The sequence below is a fragment of the Leptopilina heterotoma genome, unplaced genomic scaffold (assembly GCF_015476425.1).
Source record: "Leptopilina heterotoma isolate Lh14 unplaced genomic scaffold, ASM1547642v1 Lhet_1520, whole genome shotgun sequence".
NCBI lineage: Eukaryota > Metazoa > Arthropoda > Insecta > Hymenoptera > Figitidae > Leptopilina > Leptopilina heterotoma.
The window spans coordinates 11,867-37,105 of NW_025110869.1; the positions used below are offsets into that span (position 1 = coordinate 11,867).

A 25,239-nucleotide genomic window follows, 5' to 3' on the forward strand; every position below is an offset into this window, starting at 1 on the left:
AAAAAAACTATTGGAAAATTGATTATTAATTTTATGTTTGAATAATTGTTTCTTTAATTGAACAATACGAAAATTTGTTTCAATCTAAAAATGACATGTGTGTGTGTAATATATATATATTAATGAATATTAATACACTTACAGAATGATATGTCCACCTATTAGTAAAGAATTTTTACCACTTTTGCCGTATATCTCTATTGTAATCACGAATAATCCAAAAATGTAAAGCACCGCGAACTACACACACTTGACCGCACATATTAATTTTTGTAGAATCGTCGCACGTCTAAACTATACTAATGAGAAGGTACGAACACGGTCAAGTGCAGCGAGAGTGAATCACCCCCACCGCGAAGGTGATAATGAGTGTAACGCGACAGAATGCATAATAGAGCAATTGAAAAGAGAAGAGAAATACAACCACTAAAATAAGCATGATTCTCTTTTCTCTTCTCAATTCTTAACACCAATAACAGAAATAGTTAATCATCTATAATGATAATTTAATAATAATATGCAATAGTAAATAAATAGAATAGAATAATAGATAAATATTCCTCCGTGTCGAATCCAAGGGCTGCTAGTTTTTGAGGACAAAAACGGAAATTCCACGGTGGTTTGTTACGCCCATATTTAATTTAAAAAGATTTCGAAAATTATTTTATTTAAAATTCTTTTAAAACTTCCTTCGAACCAAGTTGAAGGAAGTTAAAGATCGTATTGCACTAAGGAATTTCGGTGTCAGCGAAATGGTGCAACTCGCGAGGCAATGACACCAAAATAATTTTATATTTTTAAATTTTATTCAACTCATGAGGCAAGCCCTTGGAACCTACACGAGTAATAAACTATCAATTATTAATTAAACTATATTGATAAATATCGATTAATAAAAGGGTATTATTTTATTGAATTTATAATTTGTTTTAAAACAACAACAATGGCTATGGTATATGTATATGTGTGCATATATGTGTATTATCCATGTGATTAACAGTAAAAAGGAAAATTATTAACTATTAGAATTAAAATAATGAAATGCATATTGTATGCATATATATATATATACACGAAGAATAGACGTGAGGCTACACTCAACGCGTTGAGTGAAGACTTCCCGCGCTCCCCACGCTCCCCTTGACATTGTGCGAGAGAGAAAGAAGATTGTGTATAGCATCGAAGCGTTCTCTCTCAGGCATATTGTTCTTACGGAGTATAGTGTACTCTTCTATCCTATCGCTCTTTCTCTCTCACACTAACGGCGAATGTTACTATAATCGTCTGCCTTCAATTTTAAATGCATTTTTTTTAATTTTTCGAACCTTGAAAATAGGGTGAATGATGGCCCGGCCTTAATTAAAAATATTTATACAATTAACAATTATACGATATATAAAGATGGGAACGTTTAGGCTATTATTATTATTAATTCTATTATTATTTCTTTTCTTTCAAAAATATAATTTATCTCTCGTTTCCCTGTACCAACCTAGCTTATAAACCTTGCCCGCCATAAATTGCAAACTTGCGGAAGATTCCAATGCACATTAAAATAATTATTGACAAATGATTTAACGTTGGAATTGTAACAACCTTTTTTTTTTAGGGTTACAAAATAGAATGGAATTTCTATTTTGAAATGTCCATTATTTCCAACTTACATTAATCCTATTTTAAGAGATTAATTAAAAAAAAATAAAATAAATAAATAAACAAATTAAAAATTGTTTCAATAATTAAAAGAATATTAAAAAGAAAATATTCTTTCTAAGAATACAAGAAAAAGGAATTTATTTCAACATAGTGCAATGAACCGATTCCACAAAATGCAAGTTCAGCAATTTTGGCATGGCAACAGGACCAACGCCCTGTCCCCACCTTTCCATATTTCTTAAGGAAGTAAAACTATATAAGCTCATTAATTAGATATCTAAATTGTTCAGTTCGGTTGCCGCGACCCCCAGAAGCTAGACTCTGGCATCGGTGTAAAAGAAATTTCTTAAATCCTATAACGTTCCCGTCCGATACCGAGGATCCGAATTAATTGTGTGCTTACACGAATAATTCGGTCGGACGAAAATAAAAATACAAATTACTCCGAAGTCCACGGAGGCCATTTTCAAAATTTGAGAACAGTACGGTTTCCCACAGCACAGAGACTTGAACTCTGTCGGATTAAAATTTTTTTTAAATTTCCTATAACGTTCCCGTCCGGTATACAGGATCCAAATTGATTGTATGCTTATACAAGCAATTTGGCCGGACGTAAAATAAAATTTTAAACACCTCGAAATCCGCGGGGTCGTCTCAAAAATTAAAATAGTGGGGAAATAAATTTAATAAAAATCCTTTCTTGTCAAAAGACCGGCCGGTTTCGGTTGTTGCCGCGTCCGCCCTGTTTTAATGGTTTGAGGAATTAACTTAGGAAATTGATTAAAGAAAATAGGGCCATCTCAAAAGCCCACGGTGTTTAAATATATTAATAATTATAATATATTTAATTACAAAATATTTTCTGTTTATAACAATTTTTCAAGGACAATAAATAGTGCGTATTGTGAAATCTTCGCCCGTCGGCAGAAATTCTGGCGGTAGACTTAAGGTTCCAGAACGGGTAAGTAATTGTATCGTTCTGGTTAGTTTTACCCCATCCTCCTTTCTTTTATTGTTTGAGAGGCGGATGGATCCTTTCTTTAATTTACAATAATAAATCATAACTATTATTCTTAATTTTCTTTCTATTTAATTTCTTATATTTCTCCTTACCCCCCCCCCTCCTTAATTAATTTCTGAATTTTCGGCAACTAGGAAACACGAATCCCAGTAAGATAAACAGAGCTCACGCTCTGGCAGTTTGAATTCCTCCAACAAACTGGAAAATAGGGCCATCTCAAAAGCCTAAAATAATCATTATAGTTAAATCAACTATATTAATTATTTAAATATTTTCTCGTTCGTAACAGAAAATTTACGGCTGGTTTTTTTGTTGTCATCTTATTTTCTTTTTTTAATTTTTTTTACTAAAAATGTAATAACAGAATCAGCAAAATAAGATCCAACGTTAAGGGGACATTCCAGTTCAAAACAGGCAAAAAGAAGGCTTTTTTAGTATATGTTATTAAAATAACTATGACATTTATTAAAAAAATTTCTTTTACATGTAATAAATAATTTATTTAAGAATTTGTAAAAAAAAATTTTTTCACTTTTATTTCAAAATGGCGGCGATATACGCCATTTTCGAAAATGACCATTTTCGGTGGTAAGATCGATTCCAAACTTTCTAAAACAGATAAAACCAAAAACGAAGTGACATTCTCTTCGTTAGATATTTCTTTAGGTGTGGAACCTCAAAAAAGTGGAATTTTCTTCCCCCCCTTTTTTAGAGTACTTTTTTCCCAAAATATACAAAAAAAGGTATTTTTATTCAGAATTTCTCTTATAAAAAAAGAGGGAATTAGAAATTTTTCAGTTTTTGAGGTTCCACTTATAGACATGATGACGCTGAATCAAAAGCCGTTTGATTTTTTAAAATCGCTTCAGAAGAACTCGAGATATCACTCTTACCAGATCAAAAAAAGACATTTAGAGAAAAACGCATTTAAAGTTTTTGTTCAAAAGTTTCGAAATTTTTTTAAAAAAATCATCGGATTTGCTTGAAAATCGTTACTCGGAGGTTTTTGAGGTCGCTAATTACGAATATGGAATCAGATTTTTAAAATTCAAAATGGCGGATCCAATATGGCGGACATTTTTTTTCAAAATCATTGGATTTGTTTGAAAATCGTTACGGGGGGGGTTGTGGGTCGCTGATTACGAATATGACACCATTTTTTCAAAATTAAAAATGACGGATGCAATATGGTGGACAAAAAAAATTAAACGAAAAAAAAATTAAAATAAAAAAATTTTCTTTTCTGCCATATTGGATCCGCCTTTTTAAATTTTGAAAATTTGATATCTAATTTGTAATCAGCAACACCAAATACATTTTTGTTTGTCTTTTTTAAAAAATGCAAATGAGAAAACATTTAAATCATTCTATTGCTTATCCGCATACAAAAACATCTTTGACATGGCGAAGAATAAGGATGTACAACTTTTGTTTTACTTTGAATTTTGCAATAATATTTTAGGAGAGTATTCTTGACACTATAAGATATCCGAAATTAAAAACAAAACAAAATCGATTTTTTTGACATTTTGAACTGAAATGTCCCCTTAATAATCAGTGTCTTTATTTCGTTCATGTCACACGGAGAAAACTAGAGTGTTAAATTTTCATAGTTAAAAATTTGTTTAGTAAATCAGACCTTATTTATAATACAACTTACACTCTATCATATTTTTCTTTTGGTAAATAATACATATATATACTATAATTTGTTTTACACTACAGGATATTTATTTTCATCAATCCGATATTCAATTGTGCAATACGCGAGTGCAAAAGAATTTGAAATAATAAGTGAATGTTGATATACAAATTTGACATTTGTCAGTTTGACATTTAAAAACTGTGGTTAGTTTTTGGCAGTAAGTGTATGAAAACATTGATTCCTAATAATATTAGAGTGCTTAAATTATATAAATAAATAATTATTATATAAATAATAGTATTTCTATAAATTAAAATTAATTTATAGAATATGACAGCCTGTAAATACACCTACATTGATCGCATAAAAACCTGGAACATCAGTAAAAATATAATCAAAAAACCGCTGCCAAGTTGTACATTTTTATAATTTTTGTGTTCATTTCATGAACACTTTGCTTCCTCATAGAAATGATAATAATTGAAATATAAGAATTACTTTTTATTAAAGGGTTAAAAATCTTTAAATCTTGGTCTAAAAAATGTGTTATTATATATTCTATAAGATGGTAATAATAGTTTAATAATTACACATAAATTAATAAACAAGAATGTTGAAAAAATGATATTTTCCACAATTTTTGATTTTTCAAATACCAATAATTTCATAATTTCTGACCGAATCAGGTTCAAAAATAGGTCAATCGAAGCGTTTTTTAATGCTCTTCAAGTTTATAATAATTTTTTAAAGTTAATTTTACATAATTTAAAAAATTTTTTATAAAAGTCTTATTTTTCAAAATTTTAGATTTTTAAAAGTTTAATATCTTCGGTTAATATGGACGAAAAATGTTCAATTGGGGCTCAAAAGATGCGTCTGAAAAACTCTACAAAACTAAATACAAAACAAAACTAAACTTCTCCATTTTTTAACACTTAACTCTTATTTTCCAAAATTTTTGATTTTTAAAAGTTTAATATCTCGGGTTAATATGGACGAAAAATGTTCAATTAGGGCTTAAAAGATGCGTCTGAAAAAACTCTACAAAACTAAAGAAAAAGATTTATAAGTGTCCTAATATTTTTTTAAGTTATGTCCAAAAAACGTTTTTTTACTAAATGAAAAATGCAAAAAAAATAGTTAAACTTCATGAATCGGGCTGAAAATACTGTTATTTTATGTCCCCCAGGGAGACCTAGAATTTAAAAAAATTGATGCCTTTATCTCTTTCTCGTTCTGAGATATTGAGGCAAATGTAATGTTAGTACACACACACACACACATCGGGACAAATTTTTAAACTCTTTTTTTTGGACTTCGGAGGTCAAAATATGTCGAAATTTTTTTTTATTTATTTAAAACATTTATACGGGGAGTTCCTGTGCATATATAAAGTACTAAAGTATTAGGCATAATAAAAAAAATTTATAAATATGTCAAAAAATGACAAATTCTTTTTTTCGCGTTAGTCCCGCGAAAGGCAGCTATTAACTGGGGTTCGAGTCCTCACAGATGCACAGTGCAGTCGTTCACGCAGCTTATTTTTTCAGATCAAAAATTAAATTCAAAAATATAATTATTTTACCGACAACCATATCGGAATAATTATCTTAAGAATAACACCTGACTCTAAACCAAAGAGTTCAATTGACGTCTAATAGATGTCACTAATTGCTGATATAGTCGAAATCTTCCTTAATTAAAAATTCTTCATCAGCAAATAATTTCCTACATTAATCCAAAATTTTGCTAATACAAAGCTTCCTTTATGAGGAAGCAATATTTCAAGGTTGGTAATATGTATACAATAATAATTTCTATTAATTCTGAATGTGTTTAATAGTAATCGATTTTTCCTTGTCGTTTGAATAAAAATAAGAACTTTAAAATCGAGGTTATAAACAATCTACTTACATAAAAATATGTTTTAGTTTTTAATCTCGTATATTTCGAAAATAATTTTTCAGAAAACGAGATTGATGACGAATCATTTAATCTTCTAAGTAATGAAGACATTAAAAATATGATTGCAAATTTTTGAAATATTATAATTTATTTGAAGAATTGGTAGATATTATGTTTTTTATAAAACGTTTTATTATTATTATTTTTATTATTATTATTTTTTTTTTTGCTTAGAGGCTTTTGAGAAATCTGCCTACAGATACCTTGGATTCCGCACTCCAAGGTTATGTGGGGTTGGTTCAATGAAAGAGAAAAAAATTATAAAAAAGGTAAATAAATAAATATTATAATAATTTTAATAAACTGGCGACCTACTGCCAGCCCGACCCACTAAAACTCGTAACCCTTCTTTTGGAGCCCTGTACCCACCCTCGGAACTGTCGTAAGACTTTAGCCTTCGAGGGCAGCGCTCTAACTCCGTCGCTGATGCGACCTTGTTCGTTCCCTGCGGCTCTCCTACGTCAATAGTTAAAATGTAAAACCATTTTAATGTCAAAGCGGCAATCACAACACAACAATAAAAAGAAAGTCTAAAAATAAAATTGTAATTGGACATAGGCAACAGAAACAAGAAAGTAAACATATTGACAGTAAAGTTTAAAAGATAAAAAAAGTTTAAAAGGACAAATAAAAATCACAAAACAAATTAAAATTGAAAAAGGACAAATGAAAATCACAGAGTAATTAAATTAAACAGAACAAAGTAAAATGTTGACTAAAGACATAAAAGTTGTGGTGTGAAATTACGCCTTTTTTCTACTTTTGATCCTTGCGAAAGTCTTCTTCGCCTCCTCAAGGGCAGTTCGGAAGACCCTGCAAGTTCCACTTCCCGCAACGTGATGAACGTTTTTCGTTTCTGGAAACTTCTCCTTACACAAAAAGCAAGAAGCAATCCACAGCCTCGTGATCGACTTCACCGCACTTAAGAAACGCAGTTGATCTATCCGTCCTGTTACATTCTCTTGCAAGGTAACCATAGCCGAGGCATCGGTGACACCTCACTATCATAAGCCTTCTTCTGATCGGGCATGACATAAAACCAATTTTTATGCGTCCGAGTACCTCCAGCTTTGCAGTCTGATCATGGTCGGTGACCACAACTGCGAGTTTCGTTCCTCGCTTGTTAGGTCCAAGAACCGTCACTCTTCTGCTTTCTGCCGGTTCACTTATGAGCACTTATAGTGCCTCCTGCACCTCGTCCTCCTGGGTAAGGCAATCCAGGTCGCGAATTTCCAGAGTAATCCTTCAGTCCGCGTTCTGCACCTTACCCAAATCACCCACAACTATGGTCACTTCCTCAGTAAACCCGTTCTTGTCTGCGGAACCACCTATCCTAATGAGGAGCTCTCCATTCTTGGTTGGTCTTGCTCTAACTACTCTAGTCTGACTTTCCTCCGAGTTTACCTCCTTGCGGACCTTTCCCAGCACCTCGGCAAAAGATCTTCCTTCCGCGACCCTAACGATCATTGTAGATTCTCCAGCCGCTGACTTCGCCGTACTACCATGACTTGTTGTTGGCTTCGGTATCTTAGAAGGTGCTTCCTTCCTTTTTCTTACCTCCTTTGTCCCCTCTGGACTACTTTCACTTTTCCTCCTTTTCTTAGAGCACTCCAGCACGACATTTCTAATGACCTTAGCTTAGAATCGCTCTCCTCGTCTCTCGATCCTCACGCATCTGTTCCGAAATAGACATAGCGTGGTAGAATCGCGCATTCTGTTTCTTTGCGGCTTCATGCTTCTTCCTAACCTCCTGTACAATTTCTGTCAGGTTCTTCAGGCCGTTTTTAATCGTCATATTGATGTTCGTCTGTACTTTGCAGGACTATAGCATCTTGCATACCTCTTCCTCGATCTTTTCAATACAAGCCGCATTATTATTATTATTATTTTTTTTTTTGCTTAGGTACTTTTGGGAAATCTGCCTACAGATACCTTGGATTCCGCACTCCAAGGTTATGTGGGGTTGGTATGATAAAACAAAAGGAAATATAAGAAAAAAATAGAAAAATAAACAAATAACCCTTCTTTTGAAGCCCTTTACCCTCCCTCCGAACTGTCGTAAACTTTAGCCTTTAAGTGCAGCGCTCCAACTCTGTCGCTATTGCGACTTTGTTCTTTTCCTGCGGTTCTCGTGCGTCAATAGTTAAAATTTAAAACTATTTTAATGTAGAAGAATAAAGGAACAAATGTTAAAAAGTATTAAAAGTTAAAATACAAAATTGTAAACGGACATAAAAAACATAAATGAATCAATTAAACATATATATGTTGTGACGTAGTAACTCCGTCAAATACATTTTCTTGTTATTTTGAATTTATAATTTTTACGTGTAACTTCGACTTCGAGTTTATGGGAGATGAAAACTCCCCTTTACGATTCGCTCGCGCGAATTGAAATGTAGCAGACGACAAAAAAGAAGAGAGTTGAATTTTGGTTGTCGTAGTAGTGACAAGTGAGGAGATTTGTTAAGAGATTTATATTGAATTTATGTAAAGAGAAAGAAAATAAGTGAGGTTGAATAAATAAGAGTTGAAAAGTTTGTGTGACATATTATTAATTTTTAATAGTCCTATAAAGACGAAAGGATTAATAAATCAACAATAAGACAAGTAAGTAGAGTTTTACTAAAAAGGTCGTGTCTCTGAAATTAGATTTTCCCTTTTCTAATTTTCCCAACGGAATCTCCTTTGAGATTGTTAATTTTGACTAGTGAGAAGTATTGACAAATTATTATTATTAATTACTGATTCTCTGTATTATTGTTTTTGTTAGTTTTTCGACAAATAAAACTAACTGGCGTCTGACATGCCATGTTCGGTGTTAAATTTGATTTTTGACGACTAAGGGAATTAATAAAATATTTGGGATTTTGTATATTTTCTGAATTTATTATTAAAAGAACCGTCATAAAATTTGGCGCCCAACGTGGGGCACATTTGTTGGGAAATTTTTGAGACACGACCAGAAATTATTTCATGAAATTAGACTTGTGAATTTTTGACTTGAAATTATTTTTGTGACATGTATTTTTGATTGGACTTGGGAGAGGAGAAGAATTTATATGTATTTCTATATGTGACTTGGGAGAGGAGGAGATTTACATGTAAATTGTACTTTTTGTTGTATTTGACTTGGGAGAGGAGGAGATAATTGTGTAAAATAAAACATTTTTACACTTGAGAATATTAGTTGACGGCATGGCGAGAGACGCCATAACCTCAATTTGGACATTTTTTTTTGGAAGTTGAATAGTTGGTGTAATTCTTGGACGATTTCAGTAATTTTAATTTTACTAAATTCAGTGAATTTTTCTTGATTTTTCGCAAGTGATAAATAATTTTTGACATTATTATTTAAATAATTAGCCAACACGTGCTTGGTGTTGAATAAAATTATAATAGTCACGTGACATATAGCGCATGCGCATAGTGATAATTTTTCGCATCATTTTTCAAATTCAGTTTCGTTCATAGAAATTGGCGGTCAGTGGAAAATTTCGACTAGGGAAATTATCGCGCATGACAGAAATTAATCACGTAGGCTCGAAAATATCACTTATACAGAAATTGACAAGAGAAATTTGACTTGGGAAAGGAGATGAAAATTTCTGTCGCGAGACTGTGAAAATTTTAAAAGGGACCAGGGCCGTATTAAATGGGAGACGTGTCCCCTTTTTGTTAGTAATTAACAAATTTTCAAAATTTTTATCCTTTTTGAGTTGAATAAGAATAGAATTAATTAAATAAATTATTGAATAGTTTCAGGACCGTATATAGTGTGTGTTAGGCCCTAAAAATTAATTTTTATCTTTAATGATTGAAAATTTTTCAAAATTCTTCTAAATTAAATTGAAATTAATTTATTTTGATTTGTGATAAAGCGTGTAAATTTAAAATTGCCCTAATTTAAAATCGACTAGGGTAATAAAACATTTTTTTTGACATTTGAAATTGTTTAAAATATTTTTTTTTACAATTGAAATGGCTCACGCAATAGAGAAGATGATAGATTATAAAGAAAGAATGGCAATACTTTTAGATAGTCCCGAGATAAGAGATATCTGGACATCTATTATTGCCATGCCAGTAGGACAAATAGTGACAATGTTACTTGCAAAACAATTGTCGATTGCAGGAACATTAGAAGTGTTGAGGGAAAGATTGTTCCGAATTGAATTAAGAACAATTTTTACAGATGAATTAGACATTCCTTTTTGCCAAGAATATGACTGTGGGAATTCAAGTAAAATTTTCCTTCTTGAAGCGTATACACCACCCAAGAAGGAAGAAATTCCCAATGTTTGCCAGACAAGGGGTACAGGAGTGACAAGTGATAGTAGTGAGGAAATTGACAGCCCTAAAATTATGAATTTAGGTAATTTGGGTGAAATTGACAAAAATCAAGAAACGTTAGCAAGGAGGGGGGAGAATAGCTTAATGTACAATAGACAAAGTCCCTTAAGTATGAGTCATACACCAGTAATGACTACAGCTAGTATCCCTACTACCTCAATTTTGACAACGACTTCCCATACACTTTCTTCACCAATTACTACAACGGTCATGACTACACCCCAGCCAATTATTTCGGCTACAATGGCACCAAATGTCATTAGTTTACAACAATCGGTTTCAAGACTCAGTATTAGTCCCGAAATTAGACAATTTATTAAATTAAATAAACAAATGACTAATACTCTTATACCTATCGATGAAAATAATGACTACATGGGATTAGGAAATAATTTTGAATGGCCACCAAATGATATGAACCCTCAATTAAAAAGAGAAAAAGTCCAACATTATTATCAAAATCAGAATTTTGAAAATAATGACAAAATAGATGTTTCTCAACCCATTCAAAATAAAACAAGAGAAAGCAAATGTGATAGAAATATTCCTCAACCAGTACAGACAAATAAAAAAATTCTGTTCAAGGGAGGAATATCAAACAACGACAGTGATAGCGAAAATGACTCTGACAAATCCGACAAATTTTCGACTAGGGAGAAAAAGATTTCTCAAAACAAAGACAAGTACAAACGACGAACTAATAAAAAATATAAAGAAAAGAATGTACGAAGGACATTATTTACGGATTCATCAAGTGACTCTGACTCGGACATTTCTAGTGAATCGTCGTTAAAATCAGACAAAAGTATAGCAATTAATAGGTCAAAAACAATTAAAACTTTAATTAATTGGGATATTAAATTTTCGGGAGATGACAATGCTGACCCTGAAGATTTCCTCAACAGACTAGAAGATTGCAAAGATTGTATGGTAATTGACGACGATGACTTAGTACATTCAATTCCCAGTATTTTGAAAGGACAAGCAAGTCGTTGGTATAGGACTATCAGACGAGAAATCGACACATGGAAGATGTTCAAGAGAGCTTTTCGACGTGAATTTTTAACAACAGTTGACGACGACGAGGTAATTGATGAACTCAGGGCTAGAACACAAGCAAAAGGAGAAAAGATTTCTTCATATTTGACAAGTTTAAGACTAATAATGGGACATTTAAAGAGACCATTATCAGTCAAGCAACAAGTTAAAATTGCTTACAAAGGCCTTACGCCTACTTACCGCAGACAAGTTGACTCATCGAGTTTAGAATCACTGACTAAACTAGAAAAAAATTTACGACAATTTGAAAAAGTTAAAGACTTGGACGACAGATATGTTCCCCCACCATCGAAAGACAAAATGCGTTTTCCAGCCGCTGCATTCCATGGTACCAAGAAGGACGATAAGACACATGGGACCAATAAAAATGAAAAGAAAGTAGCAGCAATAGAAGACGAGGGAGTTGTCGAGACAAGTGAAGGAGAGAAGAAAAGTAAGAAGAAGAACGAAAAGAAGAAAAAGGACAAGAAGACAAAAGGGGAGAAGAAAGTTGAGAAAACTGACGAAAAAGTCTACGCTCTCAACCAAATGACCCCTACCACCAATATGACACCAACACCAACTCCAAATCCAGCCATGTTGTATGCAGCGATGATGGCAGGAAAATGGAAGAAGAAGCAGCAAAATAACAACTCCGTTAATACTGCTGCAGGTCAAACTGGTCCAACAAATAATGCAAGTGCACCAACCCCTTTTTATGGTGCATGTTTTTCTTGTCAGTCAGTAGGACATAGGGTGTCAGGAATGTCCTTTAAGAAAATGTTATGTGTGCCAACAACCTGGGCATATTGCAACACATTGCCCTAGCAGAGTAAAGCAGACAGAAATTTGTCTAGTTTGCAAAACTCCGGGGGTAAACTTCTTGACTTGCCCAAATTGTATTAATGTGAGAAACGCTTTGGGAAACGGCCCATGGGGGGCGCAGTCACTGCCTGTACCCCCCACCAAACCCCCTCAGACCCAATAATTACTATTTCTTTTGACAAAGAAAAAGTTACAGTAATTGGGAAAAATAGGGATAAATTAGACAAAATTAAAGGTTTAAATTCATTCCCTATTAATGAAGGTGCAACATGCAGTTGGGACACGGGTGACGAGATAGTAGACGACAAGAGTGGAGAGGTACCACTCATTTGGAAAGAGGATAAAATAGGAACTGAAGAATTAAATGAGAAAAACTCATTCAAACTATTGACATGGGATGAAGGAGAGAGTAAGAATGAGAAGAACTCATTTAATTTTTCATTTAGGGATATGGAGACTAAGAGTGGGGATAGTAATCGACTTTATAAGCGGAGTTTAATTGAGGGGATGAATGATACTGATAAAGGATCAGTATCAATGTTCCAAGGGAGGGGAGAGGTTGTGAAGGGCACAACTGACCCATACCTTGATATTGACCAGGATGTAGACGGAAGCCGACTGGAAAATCGATATTTCTTTCGAATGCACATCGGCAACAATTCTTATGAGGCACTATTTGACCCTGGAGCGATGATATCTGTGATCAGCGACAGAGTGGCAGAGCCATATAGGAACCGACTACAGCCATGCAATACCTCAATAAGGAGTGCGATTGGTGGCAAGACAGAGACAGCAGGGTTGTTAAAACTGAATATAACAGTTGACGGACATTCAAAACAGTTTGACGTTAAAGTTCTCAGTTCAGTTACACAAGACATCATTCTGGGCATCGACTTTTGTAAAGCTTGGAATATGGAAGTTCAACTTGGACCTGGTCTCTGGAGAGTATTTGATGGTGATTGGCATGTATTCTGTGTCAAAGATGTTATCGAGGGCGAGGAAGAAATTTATGCTGAATGTGCTGGTATCTCTGCGTTGACGGACCAACAAAAAGATATTATTCAAGACCTGGTGAGAAAATTGGTACTACCACCATCGGAAGAACTACCAATGACCAACTTGACTGAACATCACATCAGGGTAACTGACGAATCCCTGTCCAACACAGACAAAGACGTATGTCGCCGATAATGATTACTTGGTCACAGAAAAATACAGCAGAATTGTATAAGAAAAAAGTAATCGAGCCATCATGCAGCAATTGGAGGACAGCTCCAGTTTTGACGCCTAGAGGGAATGGTGACTTTCGACAATGCTTGGACTTCAGAGACGTTAATAAGGTCACAATAAAGGACATGTACCCATTGCCGACCATTGACTCTATTTTGGACAAATTGAGAAAGGCCAGATATATCTCAAAAATTGACTTGACGCTAGCCTATCACCAAATTCCATTATCCCAAGAGAGCAAAAAGTATACAGCTTTTGCTATCCCCGGATCAGGACTTTGGCAATACTGCCGAATGCCTTTTGGACTTGTGAATGCTTCGAGTACATTCCAGAGACTGATTGACTCTCTTTTTGGACCAGAAGTTGAACCGTATGTGTTCGGATATCTTGACGATATCATCATCGTGACGGACAACTTTGACGAACATATAAAAAGATTGGAGTTTGTATTAGAGGAACTGAGGAAAGCAAATCTGGCTGTTAATCCTGACAAGTGTGAATTTGGATGTTCACAAGTCCGATATTTGGGATATTTATTAGACGAGGAAGGATTACGACCAGATCCAGAGAAGACAGAAGCAGTACGAAACTATCCACCACCTACAAATGTCAAACAACTAAGGAGATTTCTAGGAATGGTTGGATGGTACTCAAGATTCATCAAAAATGACAGTGAGATCAGATTGCCACTTTTTAAGATGCTGCATAAAGGACGACCATGGGAATGGGGAGACGAACAACAGGAAGCCTTCGACACTTTGAAAATAAAATTGACGACAGCACCAGTACTCGCTCGCCCTGACTTTAATTTGCCTTTCACAATCCAGTGTGATGCAAGTAGTTATGCCCTTGGCGCCGTTCTGACTCAGGAATTTGATGATGGAGAACATCCAGTGATGTATATCAGCCGAGTTTTGACTGGTGCTGAAAGGAACTATTCTGTGACGGAAAAGGAGTGCCTAGCACTACTTTGGTCTATAAAAAAGTTCAGACCTTACATTGAAGGATATAAATTCAAGGCCATTACTGATCATTCAGCTTTGAAGTGGCTGAAGAATTTAAAGGATCCGACTGGAAGACTCGCAAGATGGGCTTTGGAGATGCAGAACTGGGACTTTGAGATTATTCACAGAAAGAGTGCATTAAACCAAGTTCCAGATGCATTATCAAGAATGACCGAAGATGACGAAATGATTGACGCTTTTGAGACGATTGAGGATCAATGGTACATCAGACGACGGGGAATGATCAGAAAATTTCCAAACAGATTTCCTGGTTGGAGAATTGAAAATGACCTTTTATACCGTCATCGTAATGATCCCTTGCTCCTCCCTATTATTGGTGATGAAGACGGATGGAAGCTGGTTGTCCCAGATGAACATAGACTAAGGGTGTTAGACGATGCTCATTCTATTCCATCTATGGGACACTTAGGAGTGGAGAAGACTTATGACAGGGTTGCAAGGGAATACTATTGGCCAGGAATCTGGAATGACGTACACAAGTTTGTCACTCATTGTGTAAAATGTCAATTACATAAAGTATCTCAAGCTGGACCTGTAGGAATGATGGGACAGAGAATAGTAGAGAGACCATGGGCAGTAGTTGCAGCTGACACGATGGAATTTCCACCAAGTAAAAGTAAATGCAAATATCTTGTTGTTTTTCAAGACCTGTTTTCGAGATGGATCGAACTGAAGCCATTAAGATCTGCAGATGGGAAATCAGTGACTAAGGCCTTCGAAGAATTAATCCTCTTCAGATGGGAAACTCCAGACTTTCTTTTGACTGACAACGGGAAAGAATACGACAACAAGACTCTTAGAGACACACTTGACGAATATGGGGTGAAGCATATTACAACACCACCATATCACCCTCAAGCTAATCCGGTAGAGAGAAGCAATCGGACCTTGAAGACTATGATATCTACATTTATTGGAAATGATCATCGAGACTGGGATCTGCATATTCACGAATTTCGACATGCAGTCAACACTGCCACACAAGCTGCGACAAAGACATCTCCTGCATTTTTAAATTTTGGTCGACACCCCCGACCAGTAAAAAGTTTGCGGAGAGAAATCGAGAAGAAGGATAGGGTTCACAGAATCTCTCCCGAGATATGGATTGACAGGGTTAAAAGACTTGACGCCTTACGCGACTTGGTGACAAAATTTATTGATAAGGAGAAAAATAGACAGACTGAGTATTATAATAAAAATCGACATGAAGTTAACTTTAAGGTTGGTGATTTAGTACTTAGGAAGTCCCACAAATTATCAAGTGGGTTACAAAAGTTTGCGACAAAGTTAGCTCCCAAATTTGAAGGCCCATTTGAAATTATTAAACAATTATCTCCTTCAGTTTTTGTATTAAGCACCCATGACAGTCGTAGAAATCCAAAAATCCATGTTACAGACCTAAAGAAATACTCACCTAATTAAATTAATTGCAATTTTTATTAATTATTTAATTATTTTTAGGCTCTGACTATTTTTGACTTGGGTGGAGTTGTGACGTAATCCTGGCAGAGAAGGTTAGATCTATAGACAAAGGGAAGAGGAGGAGACAAGTAAATTTTCAATTTCGGCCATATTCCAATCAAGCAATGATGTCACGACGAGGTTTAATGAGAAGAAGTTCTTCATCTAAACATCGACCTACTGAGGAATTTAAAATGCCGGAGGGTTATTCATCGCCACCATCTTTGTTAGACTTCCCAGTACATGACTCGGGGAATATAAGGTCATTAGGTGCTATATCTCGTCGGCCTCACGACAACTCAAGGAAATTGGACGAAGCGGAAATCAGTGGACTAGAAATTGTTGACCCAACCCAATTACCGAAAGCGACTATGGAGGACACCGTTTTAAAACGACAAGAGGGTGAAAGTTGGGAAGAATTCGGAAGTCGACTTGCAGTTGATGAACTTGACAGATTCATCAAATTTCAAGATCCTAAATCTTCGATTGCAGTGGAAAAATTGAAAGAGAAACAATCCGAGGAAATTAAGTTACGGAATCCAGTACTTAGAAAGGAAGACATAGTACATCCAACTGACGATGACGAAATTGAACACCCTAGACCAATTACACCACCTGGTCCTCCAAATAGACCTGGGATGGACATGTTGACGACACGAGTGAGAGGAGTTGGAGAAAAGACTTTTCCTCAAGGACAATACGAGGCTCTACCAAGGAAAACGACCGGGACCCTGTTTAACGACTTGGAATCAATTCCGACTGACCCTACTATTGATCCACCTCCTCGAGTATGCAACAACTGTTGGAGAAAGGGGCATAACCGTTCCAAATGTCCAAAACCTGTCACAGAAGCACATTGCGAAAACTGTGGAAGGAAATACCAAACAGTAGCCACATGTCCCCGCTGTGCTAAAGGATATCGGAAGTTCCTGTTAGCACAAGCCCAGGGAAATTCGAATAAGGAGAAACTCTCACCGAAAGGAGACAAGGAAGAAGAAGAAGAAGTGGAAAGACGTCCAACAACGTTTCGACGACAAGGAAACCCTCTATTACCTACCATGTGGAAAGCAGAAATAAATTCCAGTGTGGATAAGGATGGTCATGATTCCCATGGAAAGGCGTGGAACATTCCGAAGACACCTTCGCCACCAATGACTAGACGCCCGATTTTATTTACTTCTGGAAAGAAATCAAAGGAGGAGGAAGCTGCTGAGGATCGGAAAAGATCAGACGATCTTGAATTGACCAGGGAAGATGACAAAATTTCTAAATCATCTTGTAGTGACAATGATGACCTGCCACCTCCATATGAGTCGACTAGGGAACAAGCGATACCTTTAGTAAAAGCGATCCAAGAAGTGACTATAGCAATGAGAGGTTTGCCCAGCGAAACGATTAACTTAGCGATTCAACAGTTAATCAAGGAACGACAAATGGAACTGGAGGAAAGAGTACACAAGAAATAAGTGAGATGTTTTGTTAAAGACAATAAGTTTAATCAAGACCTTGATATTTTTTTTTATTAATTAAAATTAAGTTTTTTTTTTATTTGAACATTTTGAGAATTATTGAGATATTATTTTATTTTGTATTTTTACGTCGGATAAATGACGAGTGAATTATAGTAGTATTATATTTTTTTTGTGTGTGTAAGACTTAAACCAAAGAGTTAGTTCAAGTCTTAGTGGGGAGTTTTGTGACGTAGTAACTCCGTCAAATACATTTTCTTGTTATTTTGAATTTATAATTTTTACGTGTAACTTCGACTTCGAGTTTATGGGAGATGAAAACTCCCCTTTACGATTCGCTCGCGCGAATTGAAATGTAGCAGACGACAGAAAGAAGAGAGTTGAATTTTGGTTGTCGTAGTAGTGACAAGTGAGGAGATTTGTTAAGAGATTTATATTGAATTTATGTAAAGAGAAAGAAAATAAGTGAGGTTGAATAAATAAGAGTTGAAAAGTTTGTGTGACATATTATTAATTTTTAATAGTCCTATAAAGACGAAAGGATTAATAAATCAACAATAAGACAAGTAAGTAGAGTTTTACTAAAAAGGTCGTGTCTCTGAAATTAGATTTTCCCTTTTCTAATTTTCCCAACAGAATCTCCTTTGAGATTGTTAATTTTGACTAGTGAGAAGTATTGACAAATTATTATTATTAATTACTGATTCTCTGTATTATTGTTTTTGTTAGTTTTTCGACAAATAAAACTAACTGGCGTCTGACATGCCATGTTCGGTGTTAAATTTGATTTTTGACGACTAAGGGAATTAATAAAATACTTGGGATTTTGTATATTTTCTAAATTTATTATTAAAAGAACCGTCATAATATGCAGAAATTCCATGTTATTATGTTTTTAAGAAAGAACGTGGTGAAAATACATTAAAATGGGTGAAGCGTAAAGAGTCATTTAATGTCATTGGACGGATGTATTCAATTTCGCCCAGTCAATCAAAACTGTTTCATCTTAGATTACTTTTAATAGTTGTTAAAGGCGCTACAAGTTACGATCATCTGCGAACTGTTAACAATATTGTACATGACACTTTTCGTAGTGCATGTTTAGCATTAGGTCTTATTGGAGATGATGAAGAATGGGAACGTGCTTTGACAGAAGGAGAAGTATGGATGATGCCACAACAATTAAGACGTTTATTTGTGCGTATTTTAATTCATTGCCATCCAGTTCATCCAAACGAACTTTGGGAAAAGTTTAAAGAGGCTATGTCTGAAGATTATCAGAAAAATTATCCATCTAATGAAGCTCATAAAAGAGCATATAATGATATAATTAACTTTCTGTTGCATGAAGGATCAAATATTCGCAATTTTTTTTGAAATGATACAGTTAAATGAAATAAGTATTAAAACAGAAAATCAAACGAACAACAAAATGTCATTACAACAACATAAAGAGATTGGTAAAATGCAATATGTGGAGTGCGTAATCCAAGGTATCTGTAGGCAGATTTCCCAAAATTCCCTAAGCAAAAAAAAAAAATATATATTACTTCCCCGTGGTAAAACTGTACATAAAACGTTTGGGATGCCTGTTCCATTGTTCTATGATTCTACATCAAATATTAAAAGTCAATCTAAGGAAGCTACATTTTTTAAAGAGGTTGATGTCTTTATTTGGGATAAAGCTCCAATGGCGCCAAGATATGCTATGGAATTAATTGATAGAACATTACGCGATTTTATGAATGTTGATATGCCATTTGGTGGAAAAACTATGCTTTAGGGTGGTGATTTTAGACAATTATTGCCTGTTAAAGTTAATGCTACTAGAAGCGAATTAGTTAATTTATCTATTAAATCTAGCACATTATGGAGTCATTTTAAGGTAATATCATTAACAGAAAATATGAGAATTTTACCTGGTGAAATAGAATTTTCAGAATATTTATTATCAGTTGGAAATGGTACTTTAAATGATAATGATAATAATATACTAGCACCAGAGCAATGTGTAGAGAATGGTGATATCATTCATAAAATATTTGGAGAATTAATTATCAATAAAAAATACGATGATTTAGCAAAAGTAGCAATATTGTCTGCTCGAAATGTTGATGTTGATGAAATTAACAACAAGGTACTCGAAGTGTTTGATAATAAAAGTGAGCGAATTTATACAAGTGTTGATAGTACCGAAAATTGTGATAATGGAAGTATAAATGTTGCTATTTTAACAGAGTATTTGAATACTTTAAATCCATCAAAATTCCTGCCTTATGAATTACGATTAAGAGCCAATTGTATTGTCATGCTACTTCGAAATCTTAGTATTATTGAAGGTTTATGTAATGGAACGCGAATGCAGGTATTAGAACTATCAAACAATCTGCTACGTTGTCGTATTTTAACAGGTGATAAGGTTGGAGATATTGTATTTATAAATCGTATTACGCTGTATTGTGAGGATATTTATCCTTTACTTTCAAACGACGGCAATTTCCTATAAAATTAGCATTCGCAATGACAATAAATAAAAGCCAAGGACAAATTTTGACAAGATTGGTGCAGACCTTCGTAAAAATGTATTTAGTCATGGGCAAGTATATGTTGCATTTTCACGAGTTAAATCTTGGGAATCATCAATTATATATTTAGGAAATCAAAGACCTAATTTACTAATCAAGAATTATGTTTACACTGAATTATTGAAATAAAAATAAATATTTTTTCTATAAAAATGTCTGATTCGTTATATATTTTTTTTCTTAAAAAAGGAGTGTGTCTCAGTATGGCTGTCTTTACGCGTAAAAACTTTATTCGACGCTTCTTATTGGTAAATTGCGTCATTTTTTTGTAATAAGATTCACACGTAAGATTTCTTTACACGTTTCTTTCTTATCAATTGGTCAAAGACGTTTTAATTTCCTAATTTCAAATAATAGTTCAAACTTTAGATAATTAAGACACTTATTTGTACGTATTTTAATGTACTGCCAACCAGTTCATTCAAATGAACTTTGAAAAAAGTTTAAAGATAATATTTCTCAAGATTATTAACGAAATTTTGCATCTCATGAATCTTATAGAAAAGCATATATTGAAATAAATTATTTTCTTCGAAATGACGAAGTACTTACATTTTTTGTATAATATTTACAGAAACCACACTTATATTTCTTTTTTATTAATATTAATTAATCATACTGAATAAATAGTAAGTTTGACTTTTATAAATCTTTTTACATTTCTAAAATTATCTTTACTTTATTCTATATTGTATAAATCCATTTATTTTCACATGCATTTTTTATAAATATTTCTTTTGTTTTTTTTTCTCAGATAGAAGTATGATTTAGTAAATTATTTTCAGAGGCCTACAGAACGTAAAGTTAAAAAAAATACCAAAAAATTTATTGGCACTTTTAACTATCAATAATTGAAAGAAGATAAAAAAGCTTCCTCAATATAATATATACCAATTGTTTAATTTTTTATTTTATAATAATTATTTTAAAGTATTAAGATAAAATTTCAAAAAATACAAAATTTCAATTTTTTTAGAAAAATTAAAATATTTATTAACTCTATAAATATTGATAAAATATATACTTTATATACATGAATCGATTCGTTTTTATGTCAGGAATGCAATTTTGACAAGAATTAATTAAAATTTTAATATAGAAAAAAGTTATTTCAAAAAATCCAAAAATTGATTTTTTCAAAAATTAAAAAATTGTTGAAAAAATTTTTTTTTTGATATTTTTGAAAATCCTTCTGTCTGATTTTTGGTATTCGTAACCGTAATACACCTACAAAATTTTATCAAAATTCGTCAAGACGTGTAATAGAAAATTTGTCCACAAGAATCGGTGACATATACACACATACATACACACATACATCCGGACATTTGTTCCTCTCGACGAATTATATATACTACACTTGAAAATTTGTAAAAATAATTGATTCTAAAAAATTCGGAAATCGACATCTCTATAAGGCTTCCTTTAAGAGGAAGCAAAAATAAGTAAAGAACTGAGAAAAAAGATGACTTTAAAAAATAAAGATATATGTCTTGAGTAACAGTCTCGGACAAAAATTTATAGCAAAAGTAGGAACGATTTTAAGAAACAAAAGTAAATTTTTAATTTAATATCCTCTGTTTATGGCTTTCTTTGACAGTAGAGATGTTTTTTTGCTAGCTAAGTGAAAAATAGTTAAAAATTGTTTATTTAGTAACGTTTTTCTTTCATCACTATTTTTTAAAATATAAATTTACTATGGAAGATTTTTAATGTTACAAAATTTAATTAACATATAGATTATTTTGATTATAAAAAGGTTTTCTATAACTTTTATAAGTACTTTTGTTAAAAAAAAATTAAAAATTAAAAAAAGGATTGCGCAAGAGAAAAAACGCGCGCGGCAGCGCGCGATCGTTCTCGTATTTGAAAAACTAACAAAGTTACAGCGCGTAGAATTAAACAGTGCACGGGCGCGAGCTACAACTACCAAAACTTTAAACGCGTTTTTCTCAAAACCACATTTTTCTAACTGGTGACAAGGATTACTCAAAATCTATTTAACCGATCGGTCTGCAATTTAGAGGCATTATTCTACACATGAGTGGCTATCGTGTGAACCTCGATCATGATTTTACATAAAAAATTTTTCTATTTTTTTAAACAATTACTCACGAAAAAACAAGCGATTTTTGAAATTTTTTTTAACAGTCCGCCATTTTGTTATTTATTAAGATAAATTGTTTATTGAGGTTCGCACGATAACAGTAAGCATACTGAGTAAAACTAGGTTTGAAATAAAAATATTTCAGACAATACTGAAGAAAGTTATCGTTGGGACCGTTCACCCGTGCATTTTCAAAGGAGTCACCTTTGACTCAAAAATAATTATTAAATTATTTGTGAAATCACTAAAAAAATTTTTTGTATATTTTTAGACACCAATTACAACATGTAAAATAAATTATAGAATTATATTTTATTTTCTGTGAAAAAAAAATTTCTGAAAAAAGCCTGAAATTTCGGCCGTTACATAGGAAAAGTGCCTTAATGTAATGTTGGTCCATTTCGTCATATTTATTTCTTTTGTTTATTAATATCCTATTCGTCGTAATATTCTTCATATCGTGTTGATCCATTTTGTTATATTTGTTTTCTTGATTCATTTATTTTTGGTTTATTGGTTTATACACCTGTCTTCAGCCTACATAACTTGGCTATTCAAGTGTCTCGTTACAAATTTTTTCTCACACAATATTTTTCTATTTCTATACTTAATACTAAATTTTGCACCTACAGAGCGACTTGAAAATTAGTAGAACTCGCATTTGCCTGGACCGCCCGTCTAATAGGTTTTCTCGCCAGTGGAGAGGGAAACTGTAGAAAACCTCTCCTGAGTACAACCGGTTTATCGACAGTCGAGTTCTAATGGTGTGTACCGGACAATAATCGACGGTGCACATCATTATACCTCGACGTCAAACCTCCCGCTCAGATTGTCTCACGTGACGGAAAAATACCAAGCCAAATGGGCGCGAACCAAGGGTACTTACCCTTGGTCCTTAAACGACTGCCAAGCGAGGCATCTATCCGACTGAGCTAATCTGTCGGTTTTCTTGATTCATTTATATTTCATCATATAGTCCTACTGGAATGTCCTATTCGTCATAATATTCTTGATACCTTATTGATTCATTTCCTTTTATTTGTTTCCTTTATTCATTCATATTTTATTATTCAGTCCTGTTTGAATATCCTAGTCGTCATAATAGTATTATCTCATTGGTTCATTTCGTCATATTTGATATATATTTTATCATTCAATCCTGCTTGAATATCCTAGTCGTCATAATGTTATTATATTATTGATTTATTTTGTCATAATGGTTTCCTTTATTGATTCATAGTTTATCATTCAGTCCTACTTGAATATCCGAGTCGAGTCGAGTTTAATCACTCAGTTCTAATGGAATATTTGATTCGTCATAATGTTATTTATACTTTGTTTTCTTCTATGTTTCTATTGTATTTCTTTTATCCGTGTACGTTCAAAACTGCGTCGTAAAATTAACTATCCTTTTCTTTGTACTAATTTACATCTCTTTAATCGTAGGGTAATGTCACCTTGAGTGGACCGCCTAAGCTTCTTTTCCAAAAAATTCTTTATGAAAGCTAATTAATCGGAGGTTTCTATTCCAAGCTTTAGTTTAGATCCCTAGATAAGTGTTTATACCATAATAGCTTTGATTTTCTTTTATTTAGAAAAAACAATTGACTTTAAAAAAATAGCAAATTTTTAAGGAATGAAAAAAGTGTAACCTTGAGTGGACCACTCCTAAAAAATTGTAAAAGTTATTGTAAATTCTTTAATTTATTTAATATTTCTGATATATTAAAACAAAATTTATGCTTATGCAGCTTCAGACCATGATTGTGTCGAAATGTTTAGAAGTAAAACTATTTTTAATAATTTTGGCACATATCACATCAATATCACAAAAAAATTAATTATGAACATAAAACATAGTTTCAAACCAATTTATTGTGAATTAACTTCCATAAAAATGGTAAACTGACATTAAAAATATAAAAAACAGGCAGTCCACTCGTGGTTATAAACAGTGGTCCACTCATGGTGACATGCAACTATTTATGGCAGACACCACAATTTTTTTGGGGTCAAAATTATCACTTAATTAAACTAAGACAATCAATTTCAATGTCCAAAGTAGTAGGAAAAAAATAAGTTACCTTTTAAAACTTAAATTTTACACTACTTTTACACTTCCGAATCACTTTACTCATTGTAAGAGCGACTTCTTTTTCGGTTTGTCTTCTTAAAAATGCGTTACATCAAACAATAACGTATATGATTATCGCGGAACATAATTTCTTACGATTTCTAGGTGCGGTACTGCTATTCGTTTTATTTATTTCACGTTTCCGCTGTCAGATAACTTAAAAGCTCAAGTGGTCCACTCAAAGTGGCGGTCCACTCAATGTGAAATGTCACATTGAGTGGACCCTATTTCATTCGCGTTATCATTATCTATTTAATTTTGTGAAGATAAATTCGATCAATAGGAAGGTATCAAACATAAAAAGGCTTATGTCATATTTAAAGTTGCGACGTTTCGATAGTGTGGCTTACCATCCTCTTCAGGCTAATTTACATAATAAAACACCAAAATTAATAAATTACAATAAATAATAATCGTTTTTTATAATTTGGTTCGCGGTCGAGTATAGTGGCATTACTCTAGTCAAAATCATGTTTAAAGTTTTATTAACAATTGGGATAGAATGAATATTATATGACTTCAAAATTTTTGACTATTTAGTGTAATTAGAATTATTGAAAGGTAAACAAATTCTAGGGATTTGTTCATATAACTCTGACGATACTCTGTTATATGTTGACGATGCAATCTTATGTGTTCACAAGGATTGTGTTGATCTAGTTTTGTCCATTTTCAATTCGTATAACAAAAATTTACAATTTACTCATGAAGTCCAAGTTGATAAA

At 33.2% G+C, this 25,239-nt stretch overlaps 1 protein-coding gene across 1 annotated transcript; it reads left to right on the plus strand.

Moving 5' to 3' along the window:
* Nucleotides 1-8,881: 8,881 nt before the first annotated feature.
* LOC122498633 lies at nt 8,882-18,301 on the plus strand. Its single transcript, XM_043606453.1, has 2 exons — nt 8,882-8,897; nt 16,220-18,301. The coding sequence occupies exon 2, from the start codon at nt 16,345-16,347 to the stop codon at nt 17,683-17,685; it is 1,341 nt and encodes a 446-aa protein (XP_043462388.1). The 5' UTR covers nt 8,882-8,897; nt 16,220-16,344; the 3' UTR covers nt 17,686-18,301.
* The last annotated feature ends 6,938 nt before the right edge of the window (nt 18,302-25,239 follow it).

What these genes read in the sequence shown, in the direction of transcription:
- LOC122498633 (XM_043606453.1), top strand. Translation starts at nt 16,345, where the DNA reads ATGATGTCACGACGAGGTTTAATGAGAAGAAGTTCTTCATCTAAACAT.